The sequence below is a fragment of the Diplotaxodon limnothrissa genome, linkage group LG15 (assembly GCF_057381915.1).
Source record: "Diplotaxodon limnothrissa isolate DT_005_m linkage group LG15, D_limnothrissa_male_GT1.1, whole genome shotgun sequence".
NCBI lineage: Eukaryota > Metazoa > Chordata > Actinopteri > Cichliformes > Cichlidae > Diplotaxodon > Diplotaxodon limnothrissa.
Window position 1 is genome coordinate 30115179 of NC_140610.1, and position 13473 is coordinate 30128651.

General features: G+C 42.5%; 1 protein-coding gene across 1 annotated transcript in view; it reads left to right on the forward strand.

Moving 5' to 3' along the window:
* Nucleotides 1-13473, forward strand: part of opn5 (opsin 5) — a 90674-nt gene that overhangs the window by 37657 nt on the left and 39544 nt on the right. Inside the window, exon 5 of the mRNA XM_085372798.1 lies at nucleotides 793-912. Coding sequence (XP_085228924.1) covers nucleotides 793-912 — 120 coding nt within the window. The remainder of the gene's footprint in view (nucleotides 1-792; nucleotides 913-13473) is intronic.

Consider the following 13473-nt stretch of genomic DNA (forward strand, 5'->3'; position numbering starts at 1 on the left):
TGCTGTAGTATTTCACCATCGTCTGAGGTCAGTTGTAATGCTGTTATTTCAGGGGGAATTGAATGTTACATTGTGACATAGTTTGTGAGGAATAAAAAATGGGTTATTATGCCTTCTATTAATAGACAAACATATGTCTTTACGCTTGGCATCCAAACCCACGAATAAAATGGAACTGAAATTATGTAACATTATATAAAATATTTGATATTAACCATAAAGAGTGCTGGTGGTGCCGGATCCAATTTTAAAGCACATGTCAATGTAGATATGTTTAGTAGATGCATTTAAGTCTAAATGAGTCCATAATTCTTCAATATTTAAATCCAAACAGTGAGCCACCTCTTTGGACTTTTTCAGTTTCATATTAAAGAAAATCCAAAATTTAAGCAAGAGGGAATAACATTTCTCAGGAGAGAACTTAGCCTGTCCTGCTGCTCTGAACATGTTGAAATAATGAACATCAACACTCTGTTTTAGGTCTAATTTTGGGCTCTAAAACTAGGAACAACAAACTCATTGTTTGAGTCTCAGTGTTCCTGTTGAAAATCATACTCACAAACTAACTTGTGGGGTAACTAACAAGCTAGATTAGTTAGCCGTTTGTGAAACACAGAGGCTCTGTCAAGATTTGGGCCTGCAGTTTAAATAGTGGTATTGAGCATCTGGTCAAAACTGATGGAAAGTACTAAAAAATACTCTCTTGATTTTGATCTACCATGAAGAATGATGGGAAAGAATCTGAACTAATGGATAATTGGTATGATCGCAGTCTTTCTTTCTCTTTTTCAGGAATCATGTCTGCAACAGGGAATGGATATGTCATTTATATGACCATGAAACGGAAGACCAAGTTAAAGCCTCCTGAGCTCATGACTGTTAACCTAGCCATCTTTGATTTTGGCATATCAGGTACTACATCTCTCAACGCAGCTATATTTGTCTACAGGAGATATAGACTGTGTGGTAGCTATTAGTATCACATATTATTTTTCAACTAGGAGAACTACTGTTCATTACTTGATTATAAACTGTTTGCATCAAGTCAACTCATGTGTCTTTACTCCTTAATTTGTACTTATTGTCATTATACAATGCATGTAATTTCATTGAGTAATAAATACAATTATTATATTGCTTTCAAGTAACAGTACTACAAAAACTGTGATTGTGCTTGACACTGTTTAGGAATTTAAAATCTTCAGTATTAATTATGCAATATCATTTGCTACTTATAATTTGAGTCCAAAGCAAAAAGGTAACTTGTATTTAATACAAGCGTTAAAAGCAGCATCTAAACTTGGTGAAGCATATAAGTCACTGCTCTCTCATCTACACAGATCGTACAGTGGTTGATTGATTAGGAGCTGCTGTGTTCCTGTGTCTTTAAGGTGGCAGATATTTTACACTTTAAATTGCAATTGCTCTAGAAAGTTGCTTTAACCTGTGTTAATGCACTTAAAATGAAAAGAAAACTATATTTTTTAACAATATGCAGTATTCCAGTTAAGTTTTGTCCTACATGTTTTTAGTGTCTACTGTAAGTTATATTGTAGTTACACTGAGTGAGCCAGATCAGTCTGGAGATAAGCAGTAGTGTGTCATGTGACTTATTACATTTTGACATGTGTTTCCAAACAGACATGTTTCGTACTTAAAGAGTTTTGATAGCTTTGAAACGTGTCCTATCATTTCAGGCTTTCCATATGGAAAAGAAATAGTAAAAACTTATATGTGATTACTCATGAAAATGGCCACTTTCTCATTACTTTCATACATTGCTTTAGTAAGTATCCAAAACATACAAGTTTCATTACATAATTTTTCAAGGGATCTTATATCTGTTTTCACTCTTATATGCTTTTCATACAAGTTTCACACAAGACAGATACAGACTTTATAAAATTTATATATATCTTTTCCATATGGGTTACCTCGTGCCTAACTAAGTTGACTGTCAGGTCTGTGTTGCACTGCAGTTCATTCATGGCTACCATCATCAGGCGAAAGGCTCTGCAAGAGACCTGAAGGCAGAAATGAGATTCAAGTCCTACTCCCCACTTGTTACATGCTGTAATTCTATTTGTTAAAAAAAGACTAAAAGAGAAGAGCTGAATAAATCAAAGCATAAACATGATAGAATAAGAATCTTATATCTAAAATGATTACAGACACCACATTCAGCTGCCAAAAGAGTAAGGAAAGACACCAATAGATATGATAAAATACAACATTTAGTATTTTTTCATATACAGATTAGTCCAGTAGAGTCTAACATGACTTTTTCAATGTCCATTTCACACATAATGAGACTGTAGTCAAAAGTGCTCCGCTGTTAACCCTTTTAAATGTGATGAAGAGGGTGATGGATGTACTGAATGCAGTTCCTTGTTTTGCAGGAACCTTGTATGCTGAGGCTTTTCGTAGTGAGCAGCATTGTTCCTAATCTCAGTTTTATGATGAACGCTTTTACACTCTTAAATGCCACATTGACTTGTTTGTTTGAACCCCGCATGTTCTAAATGAACATGTCACACCTCTGTATAGTGTCAACTAAAAAAAGATTTTGACCCACTTTGATTCAGTGAGTTGTGAAACATGTGTCCTCCTACATGAAAGCTTTGATTTCCTCTCTCAAGCGCTGCCCCTGCTCAGCCAGCTCCGTGAAGAACAGGACATCCCTTTATGCTGCTTCAATTTCCTGACAAGAGGGCGGGAAAAAAACAACACTTCATGACTCCTGACCTGATGTCGCACATCCATTTCACTGTCTGCTAGGGCTATAGTTGGTGTATTCTGGTCCTAATCAGTGGATGAGTTTGTAAACATATAGCTTTTCCCTGTGGTTGAGTTTGTTTTCATGCTGCCAAATTATATTTGTGGTGTTAATTTCTTTATTAGAGTTATTTTTACCCTACAGTTAAAGGTTTAATTAATTAAAAAGAGAAGATATAAAAACCCCATCTCCCTGATGAAGTCAATGGAACCACATCATCTGCAAAAAGCAGAGATGAGATCCTGAGACCACTTAAGCCTTCAGCCACTTGCCACCAAAATATCCTGTCCATAAACATTATGAAATTTTTTGTCTGCAGTGCGATTCCCCCCCCCCCACTTCTTTAAGTTGGCAAAATACATAATACTAAATACAAATAGACTGGTTGGGCAAAGTCCCACACATACTCAGATATCCTGGAGAGAAAAAGGAGGCGGACCAACGAGTGGAATGAAAACCACATTATTCCTCCTAAATCTGACATTTGACTAGCAGACTCTGTTCTGGAATTTCTTCTCGAGTACTGTGATGAAGAACTTTCCAGTCACTGGGATTGAAATGCTTGATCCTTCCTTCCACAACCCGACTATATCCTCAGTTGAAGCCAGCAGCACCACAAAACCACTATAAAGTGTGAGCAGGACAGTGTTTACACCCCTGAGTTGCCAGATAAAAGGGTGATGGAAAGTCTTGTTCCATGGTTAAAAAAATATAAAGCAATATTGAAGTATCAGATACGCACAATAGATTTCAGCCTTAACTATTCGAGGGAAAAAATGACAGCATATTACTGTGAAAATGTTAGGAAATGTTGAGAACTGGTATAACTAACTGATGAGAACTAACAAACAACAAGCAACCTTGAAAACCATTAGAAAGTCAATCAGCTATCTTCAGTGGAAAGGAAGGTGATCCTAGTGTGTTACAAAATGTAACTGGTCCTTAATGTCAATGTATTTCTCATGCTCCTCCTCTCTACAACATTCCTTGTAATTTGGGCTGGCCAGAGTAATGATATTAAATATTAGGTGTGGACGTGTATCTAATGTCCAACAACCCCTTAAGCAAGAAGTAAGGTGGAATTTTTATCGTGTTTCTTACTGCTTCCCTAACCCGATCTGAATATAAATTGCCCAGCATCAGTCAGCTCCTTTCCCCACCTCACTCAGGCCACCTTCACTAAAGCTGTATTAGCTCACCCTTAGCATTTTCATTGATTCATTTATTCACAGACACAGGATAAATTAAATAATTTCCATCCCAATAGCTCTTTCCTCTCCTGGTGAGATTGGGCTGTCTGTCTGTTTCCTGGCTTTACATTTCATTTTAAGATTTTAGGCCTTTTTGTTGCACTGCATCCCATATGTTGTTGTCCAGACTGAAATAGTTTCAGATCAGGTTTAGTTTAAATCCCTTCAGAACATTTAGGAACTAGTGTTTTTTCTTTCCAGATGAGTGACTTGTTTTCCAATGAAAACTGATGTGAGATGCCAGACGAATATGTCTGACATTTAGAATTTTATTAGGGGTCTTCTAAACATTGGGGACCGTCACATTATGTTGCAGATTAACACTTGTTGGGCTGGTAGAAGGTGATGGAAAGGTCATGTGTCTTGAGGAATACTTGTCAGAATTTGAAAACAATTGGGAGCGGAGTGGGGGGGGGGGGGGGGGGGTGCATCGTTAAACTCATCTTATCGCTTTCCCTGCCAGATGCCAGTCACTGGCAGCATTTTTAATGATATTCTCTAAAGTTTCGATACTGCCTATTTTGGAATATGAAGACAGTTATTCTCTGTCAGAAGACAGAGAATAACTTCTACTTTCAAAAACAATTTATTCTATATTCATTCTTTCATTTCTTTTCTTTCTTTTGAATCATTTTCATTTTTAATGAAAAAAAGATTTTGGACCAAAACGTAATTAATTTGAACATAAAACTGAAATTAAAACATATTTACATGTTTGTTTGTTTGTTTTGTCTAGTGTCCATAGAGTAATTTCAGTCGTCTAGCAAACAACCCTAAACAAATAATAATGATGATAATAATAATAATAATAATAATAATAATAATAATAATAATAATAATAATAATAATACTAGCAGTACAGGGTGCGCCATTTATATGGATACACCGTAATAACATGGGAATGGTTGGTGATATTAAAGTCCTGTTTGTGGCACATTAGTATATGTGAGGGGGCAAACTCCTCAAGATGGGTGGTGACCATGGTGGCCATTTAGAAGTCGGCCATCTTGGATACAACTTTTTTTTTCCAATAGGAAGAGTGCCATGTGACACATCAAACTTATTGGTAATGTCACAAGAAAAACAATGGTGCGCTTGCTTTCAATGTAACTTTATTCTTTCATGAGTTATTTACAAGTTTCTCTTTGTTCACAGCCATTGACATGTCGAAGAGTTTAACATGTGAGGAGCAGATCGAAATTGTGTTGATATCTGGTGAACGCAGTAACGGGGTCATTGCAGCAGATTTCAATGCAAGACACCCTGCGAGACCACCCATCTCCCATGCTACAGTTCAGTGTTGAATTTGCCAAAATGTGGACGCAAGAAAACTGTCACTAATGAAGAAACATCAGTGGCTGTCCTAGCTTCATTCAGCAAAAGCCCACAGCATAGCACTCGGCACATGTCACTGGAGAGTGGCATTAGCCAAACATCCCTTCGGCGGATATTAGCTACTCACAAATGGCACCCTTACAAACTCCAGCTACTGCAGCATCTCAACGAGGATGACCCAGATCGGTGCACAGAATTTGCAGAATAAGCAAAACAAAAATTGGAACAGGGCTGTCAGTTCACGAAGGTTTCAAATAATTGCTCTGTCTGAAACATGGTTAGATGAGAATAGGGGTTGTAATTTCTGTATTGAAGGGTACGATTTATACTTTGTAAATAGAACTAAGAAGAAGGCAGGAGGGGTGGCACTTTTTGTTAATTGCGATTTGAAATGTAAAAAAGTTGAATGTGTGTCTGTGGCTATAGACGATTTAATGGAGTCTGTGACAGTGGAATTGGATATAGAAAGAAGAAGTAATATAATTGTAACGTGCATATATAGGAAACCGGGGTCACAGATTGAGTTATTTACAGAAGCAGTAGAAGACTTATTGAGTAAGGCTAAGGGAAATAAGACTGTATGTTTATGTGGTGATTACAACATTGATCTTTGTAAAGAGGCAAATGATAAGGCTTCGTCAGATTTTTTTGAATTATTATTTGGTAAAGGATTTTATCCTTTAATCATAAAGCCGAGTAGAATAACGGATAAATCAGAAACACTAATTGATCATATTTTAATTAATAGTTTGGAGAGTAATATTATGAGTGGCCTCATCATGAATGATATAAGCGATCATCTACCAGTCTTTTTTACTTTTGATTTAAATATGAAAAGAAAGGAAGAAGTTGGTTTCATGAGTCATAGAAGGGTAAGAAATAACGAGGCAATTAACAAGTTTAGACAAGATCTCATGGAAGTGGACTGGAAGGAGGTTTATGTTAATGAGGTCGACGTTGCATACGGAGCATTTTTAAATACATATTTGGCCTTGTATGATAAACATTGTCCATTGGGATCATTTAAGTATAAGAAAAAGAATAAGAATATGAACCCTTGGATAACTAAGGGTCTTGCAAATGCGTGTAAAAAGAAAAATTATTTATATAGGGATTATATAACAGAGAACTAAGAATGCGGAAATGAAATACAAAGTTTATAAAAATAAGTTGGTATTAATATTGAGGAAAGCCAAGAAAGACTACTATAATAAACTTTTTCAGGAAAACAAGAATATAATTAAGGGCATTTGGAATATTTTTAGGGAGGTATTGGGTAACAAGAACACACCCTTAGATCGGCCTAATTATTTTATTAAGAATAATCAAGTTGTCGAAGACAAGACTGAAGTAGTAAACGAATTCAATTCCTTTTTTGTAAATGTTGGACCTACTTTAGCAAATTTAATTAGGAAAAATGACGATCCAGAATATGAGGAAGCCTGGAAAGGAGATAATAGAATGGTTAATTCCACATTCTTGGCCGATATTACCATAAAAGAAATAGTAGCAATTGTAGAAAATTTTAAAAATAAAAAATCTACTGACTGTGATGGTATAGACATGGTTATAATTAAAAAGACTTTAGATTGTATAAGTATTCCTCTTTGCTATATTTTTAATCTTTCGCTACAATCAGGAGTATTTCCTGATCGAATGAAAGTGGCAAAAGTGATACCCTTATATAAATCAGGAGATAAGCATAGTTTTAACAATTATAGGCCAGTGTCTCTTTTGTCACAGTTTTCAAAAGTGCTTGAAAAACTCTTTGCGCAAAGACTTGATAGTTTTATTGAAAAATATCAACTAATAAATGAAAATCAATTTGGATTTCGTAAAAATAGATCAATGGCATTAGCATTGTTGACTTTCATTGACGATATTTCATCTGCAACCCATAATAATAAATATACAGTGGGGGTATTTGTTGATTTAAAAAAAGCTTTTGATACGTTACAACATTCTATTTTGATTTCTAAATTGTATAACTATGGTGTGAGAGGAGTGGCATTGAATTGGTTAAGGAGTTATTTAGAAAATAGGTTGCAATATGTACATTATCTCGGCAATACTTCTGAAAGATTGAAGATTGTATGTGGCGTTCCTCAAGGTTCTATTTTGGGACCTAAACTTTTTAATTTATATATTAATGATATCTGTGATATATCAAAAAGTTTAAATTATATTTTATTTGCAGATGACACAAATTTTTATTGCTCTGGAGAGAATTTGGAAGATTTGGTTGAAATTATGACTTCTGAGATGTTGTTACGGCCCTAGCTGGGCCTCCTGATACTGCCCTTGTGTGGGCGTGGTGTTTTTCTCCACCTCCTCCTCTTTTGCTCCACCCCCCGTCTCTCTCTTGCTCTTCTCTCTCCCCAGGACACAGCTGCTGCTCATTGGACTCATTTACCACCTGGGCCCAGTCAGCAATCACCTCTCGGAGGTCATATAAGCTGGGGATGAGCTGTGAACAGGGTGGGGTGTTGGTTGTTGTGTTCTTTGTTGGTGCAACCCTTTTTCTCTTTTTCCAAGTGTTATTGGTAAAACGGCGTTGCCGGCTCTTTCTGTTAAGATGATCTATAATAAAGACTATTTTATTTACTGAAAACACTGGTCTGTTTTCCTTTCATTCTGTTCTGGACTCATTTGTTACTGGTCCCCTCACTCACATGCCTAGACCCTTTCGGGGGGAACGTAACAAAGTGGGGGCTCGTCCGGGATATGAATGGAAGGAACAACAATTGAGTTTTAGTGAGTTGTTTGCCGGTGGCTTGTTTAGTTGTATTGTATCTGCTGCGCTCTCTCTCCAGTTAGCAAAGGGGAGTGTCTAGCTGAGCGTAAGCTCCTCCTTCAGGCATTCATTTTTTATTTTTCCTTTATTATTTTCGGAGTAATCCCGGGTGGGGATTAGTTCCCTGTCGGGGGTAGGCTTGTCGGTGCTTTGTGCACTTGACGCTTAGCCTTTAAAGTTGCCTCGAGCCTGGTACACTCCAGAAGCTAACTAGGCTAAGATTTTAGTAGGCAGGTCTGGGGAGAGGGTTGGCGGTATTTTTATTTATTGGTTAACCTGTGGCCACGCTTTTCCCGCCTGTTTCTCATTTGTGTATTGGAGGTGGTGCTTCTTTGTTGTTATTGTTAGCCTCAGGTAGTTTTTGTTTTAGAGTCAATGGCTACCTTTGATATTGCAGTGTTTAAGGGTGAGCGTGGTGCAGCGTCTCAGCCCGTTCTGCAGGCGCCAGCTCAAGCTGTAGGTCCATTGGTGTCGACACCTGTTGATCAGGGGCTGCCTGAGAACAAACCCATGACAGTGCCTCGCTTTGAACCCCTCTCCATTGAATCAAGTGAAGGCTCGAAGCTGGATGCTAAGCTCCTTGTCCGTCTGGCTCGTCTCCAGCTGGAGAAGGAGCAGCGTGAGAGAGAGTTCCAGCTGAAAGGGGAGCTAGAGCTTAGGCGTTTGGACGCGGAACTGGCTAGGGCTAGGGAGGTCGAATTGAGGAAGGTGGAGGTGGAGGCAGAGACAGCTGTGAGGTTGCGACAGCTGGAACTCCGGCAGGTTTCCCTTCCTCCGACCGCCTCCATTCGTCAGGCGGACATCCCGTTTGACGTAGGGAAAAACAGTCGTCTGGTTCCGATGTTCCGTGACACTGAGGTCGACAGCTACTTCGAGTCGTTTGAACGAATAGCCACGGCCTTGCACTGGCCACGGGATTCATGGGCCATTTTGCTCCAATGTAAGCTGGCGGGTAAGGCTCAAGAAGTTTGTTCCTCGTTGTCAGCTGAGGACAGCTTGGACTATGACAAGCTGAAAAGGGCTATCCTGCTGGCCTATGAGCTGGTCCCAGAAGCCTATAGGCAGCGTTTCCGGGGGTTGAGAAGAGGTCAGGGTCAGTCCTATCTTGATTTCGCCAGGGAAAAAGGTGTTCTTTTCGATCGGTGGTGTGCGGCCTGCAAAGCCACTGACCTGGCTTCGATCCGGGAACTAATGCTCATAGAGGAATTTAAGAACTGCATTGCTGAGCGCATCGCGGTATATATTAATGAACAGAAGGTTTCCTCGCTACAGCAGGCTGCGACGCTGGCTGATGAGTTCGCGCTCGTCCATAAAACCAGTGTCAGTAGGTATGACCGGCGCGATGCCCCAGTGAAGGTTAGTGATGTGCCAGCTAGACAGTACCCAAAGGGTGAGGTACTTGTGTCCCATTCCAAGGCAAAAAGAAAGTGTTTTTTCTGTTTAAAGTCTGGCCATTTAATAGCAGATTGTGGGGCCTACAAACAGAAACAGTCAGTCTTGGGAGTTAGGAGTGTGCCAGCTAACAAAGCCGATACAGGCGTGGTTTCAAGAGCCAAAACAAAGCTCTGTTTCTTCTGCCACAAACCTGGCCACCTGGTTGCTCACTGTTTGAAAGCAAACTCAAAGCAAAATCGATCTGTTTTCAAAAGAGTGAACTGTGGTTCACAAACCGACAAAGTTGCCAGTCCTAGGCAACAGTTGGAGCATAATTGCTCAGTGGTGTCATTTGGTCACTGTCAGAGATCAACTAATTGTAATCTGCCACCTGATGACGGTCTCTCGGGTCCAGATGACCTACAGTGTGATAGATTGTGTGTGACACAACCATTTCAACCTGCACCTCTGGCTAACCAGCATGCCTTTTGCCATGACCTAGCGAAGAAGCGTCAGAGAAGTATTGCTGTAAGGCCTTCTAGCTGCCTGATGGGTTCTCCATATGTGATGGCTCAAAAAACATTTGGCTGTCATTTGGGACACTATGTTGAGGGACTTGAGCCAACCCCGTGCAGTGTTTTCAACCCATCAAAAAGGTCTTGGCAGATTCGGCAGGGTATGCCTAACCGTTATTATGGTGGATGGTAGGTGATATGTTTAAAAGCTGGGTAGGACGTTCTATGACAAACCACTGGTTTGTATTTATGGGAGGGGGTGTTACGGCCCTAGCTGGGCCTCCTGATACTGCCCTTGTGTGGGCGTGGTGTTTTTCTCCACCTCCTCCTCTTTTGCTCCACCCCCCGTCTCTCTCTTGCTCTTCTCTCTCCCCAGGACACAGCTGCTGCTCATTGGACTCATTTACCACCTGGGCCCAGTCAGCAATCACCTCTCGGAGGTCATATAAGCTGGGGATGAGCTGTGAACAGGGTGGGGTGTTCTCTGGTGTCTCTGCGTTGTGTGTGGTTAGCCTGCTCAAAGTGTGGAGTTGTGGAAACAGCATAGCTGCTTTGCGTGAGTAGTGTGGGCTTGTGAGCCTTGCCTGCTCAAAGTGTGGAGTTGTGGAAACAGCATAGCTGCTTTGCGTGAGTAGTGTGGGCTTGTGAGCCTTGGCAGCAGCAAAGCCAGCTGCTGTTAGTGACAGGGTGAGCTTGTGGGCCCCTGGAAGTACCTCCTCGTGGTGTGGAGTTTTTGTTTGGTTGTTGTGTTCTTTGTTGGTGCAACCCTTTTTCTCTTTTTCCAAGTGTTATTGGTAAAACGGCGTTGCCGGCTCTTTCTGTTAAGATGATCTATAATAAAGACTATTTTATTTACTGAAAACACTGGTCTGTTTTCCTTTCATTCTGTTCTGGACTCATTTGTTACTGGTCCCCTCACTCACATGCCTAGACCCTTTCGGGGGGAACGTAACAGATGTTAAGATTAAAAAAATGGTTAGATGTAAATAAATAATCTTTGAAACTGACAAAAACTAAATTCATGATATTTGGCAATCGTGTAAAGGAGGATGAAGTCATTATGTCCATTGATGGAGAAGTGATTGAAAGAGTTACTGAATTTCGTTTTTTGGGTGTAATTGTCACGGTCCTGGGTCTCCTGACCCAGCGTTTTTAGTTCTTTGTGATTTTTCGTATTATTGTACTTGTGTGTGATTTATTCTATGGCTTCTAGTTTTGATCCCTTGCCCTTCATGTCTCCCTGTGTGCCCCTCTGTGTATCTGTGAGCCCTCGTCTCTCCTTATGTTTTATTCCATGCTTCCCCTGCCCATTATGTCTAAGTTCTCCCCGTGCTCTCTCTTCCCCCTGTGTGCCCTCTATGTATTTATGAGCCCTCGTCCCCTTTCGTGTTTATTCCGTGTCTCCCCTGCCTGTTACGTTGGTGTTCTACTCGTGCTCTCTCTCCTCCTGTACTTCCTGTTCCACCTCTCCCGTCAGTGTTCAGTTCACCCCCGCCCTGTCTCGTTATGATTATCAGTGTCACCTGTGTTCCCCGTGTGTTCCCACTTCCCTCGTTAACCCTCTGTGTATTTCTGTCTGCGTCTCCCTCTGTTCAGTGTGACGTCGTCCCTCATGCCGTGTGTGGATCTCCCTGTGTCTCTCTGTGAGTTCTTAGTTTGTGGTTTCCCAGTTCAGTTTGTATATTTGTTCTGCCAGCGAATAAAAGCTGAGTTTTGAGTTCATTCCCTCGTGCCTGTGAGTCCTGCATTTTGGGTCCTACTCCTGCCTGCCGCACGGCGATCCCTGACAGTACGACGTCACCAGTAATGGACCCAGCAACTCACAACCCCTCCGCTGAGCTCCGGGAGGATTTGATCTATACGGTGGAGTACCACTGTCAGGAGTGGGAGGCGCTGCCAGGAGACGAACACCGGGAGGTCGTAGCCGCCCGTCTACAGCGGATGGTGTCCGGACTCCCGTGGCTGTTCGGCGCGCTGCACCCCCACATCCGGGACTTCCTTGTTTCCACCGTAGGCGTCCGCCCGGAGCTGCCTCTCCAGTGTGAGGGGTCGGAGGACGTTCAGCCCGGTCCGCTGGAGGATTCGCGGCCCGGCTCATCTCCTCCCCCCTCTCGGCGAAAACGGCGCTCACGCCGCCGCCGCCCTAACGTTTCTGAGCAAACTCCGGTGGTGAGTGACACTAACTGTTTCTTCCATGCCACTTCCAAGTCGGACCAACTCGGACAATATTCTGCTCTCCAACCTATATATTTAGAAACCGTTTGTGTGAATGCTCCTGTGTCCGCAACGGATCCCTTTGTGCTCGGTATTACTGACTCTGCTAAACCTGGATCTTCCTGTGCTGTGACTGTTTTAGAGACTGTTACTCCTAACATGGACAGCTTAAGGCCTACAGAGTTGCCAGGAGTGACTCGCCATGAATCTCTGTTAGCCGCCCGGCCCGAAGCTCTGTTAGCCGCCCGGCCCGAAGCTCTGTTAGCCGCCCGGCCCGAAGCTCAGTCGCCACCTCCACCACATTCAGCCTCGCTTCCCATAGCACAGTCACATCCACAGCCTGACTTACTACAAACCTTATTTCAATCCTTAGCCCAGTCAATAGCTCAGTTGGTAGAGGAATCATCAGCCTTATCGACAGCTCAGTTAGCTCCCTCGCAGCCCTTCACAGCTCAGTTAGCTCCCTCGCAGCCCTTCACAGCTCAGTTAGCTCCCTCGCAGCCCTTCACAGCTCAGTTAGCTCCCTCGCAGCCCTTCACAGCTCAGTTAGCTCCCTCGCAGCCCTTCACAGCTCAGTTAGCTCCCTCGCAGCCCTTCACAGCTCAGTTAGCTCCCTCGCAGCCCTTCACAGCTCAGTTAGCTCCCTCGCAGCCACCCTCAGTGCAGTTTCCAGTGTCCCCAGTGCAGTCTCCAGTGTCCCCAGTGCAGTCTCCAGTGTCCCCAGTGCAGTCCCCAGTGCAGTCCCCAGTGCAGTCCCCAGTGCAGTCTCCTTTAGCACAGTCACCCACTCAACCACCAGCACCACAACCATCACTACCTCTAGTTCATTCCCCTGTGAAGTCATTAACTCCACCACCTACTCCACTCTCACCACCACCGTTACTACAGACATCAGTTCAGTCCCCTGTGCAGTCATTTACTTCTCCACCGTCAGCAGCTCAGGTCCCCGTGTGTCCAGCAGCTCAGGTCCCCGTGTGTCCAGCAGCTCAGGTCCCCGTGTGTCCAGCAGCTCAGGTCCCCGTGTGTCCAGCAGCTCAGGTCCCCGTGTGTCCAGCAGCTCAGCTCGCACCTGAACCATTGGCCCAGTCCCCGACAGCAATACGGTCTTCTGTTCGGCTTAACATTCAGCCAGGGGTCCCAAACCTCTCTGGCTCTACATCAGCTCCTGCTGGAAGCTCGGATGAGCTCATCCAGGACTCCGCGGCTCCCACGCCG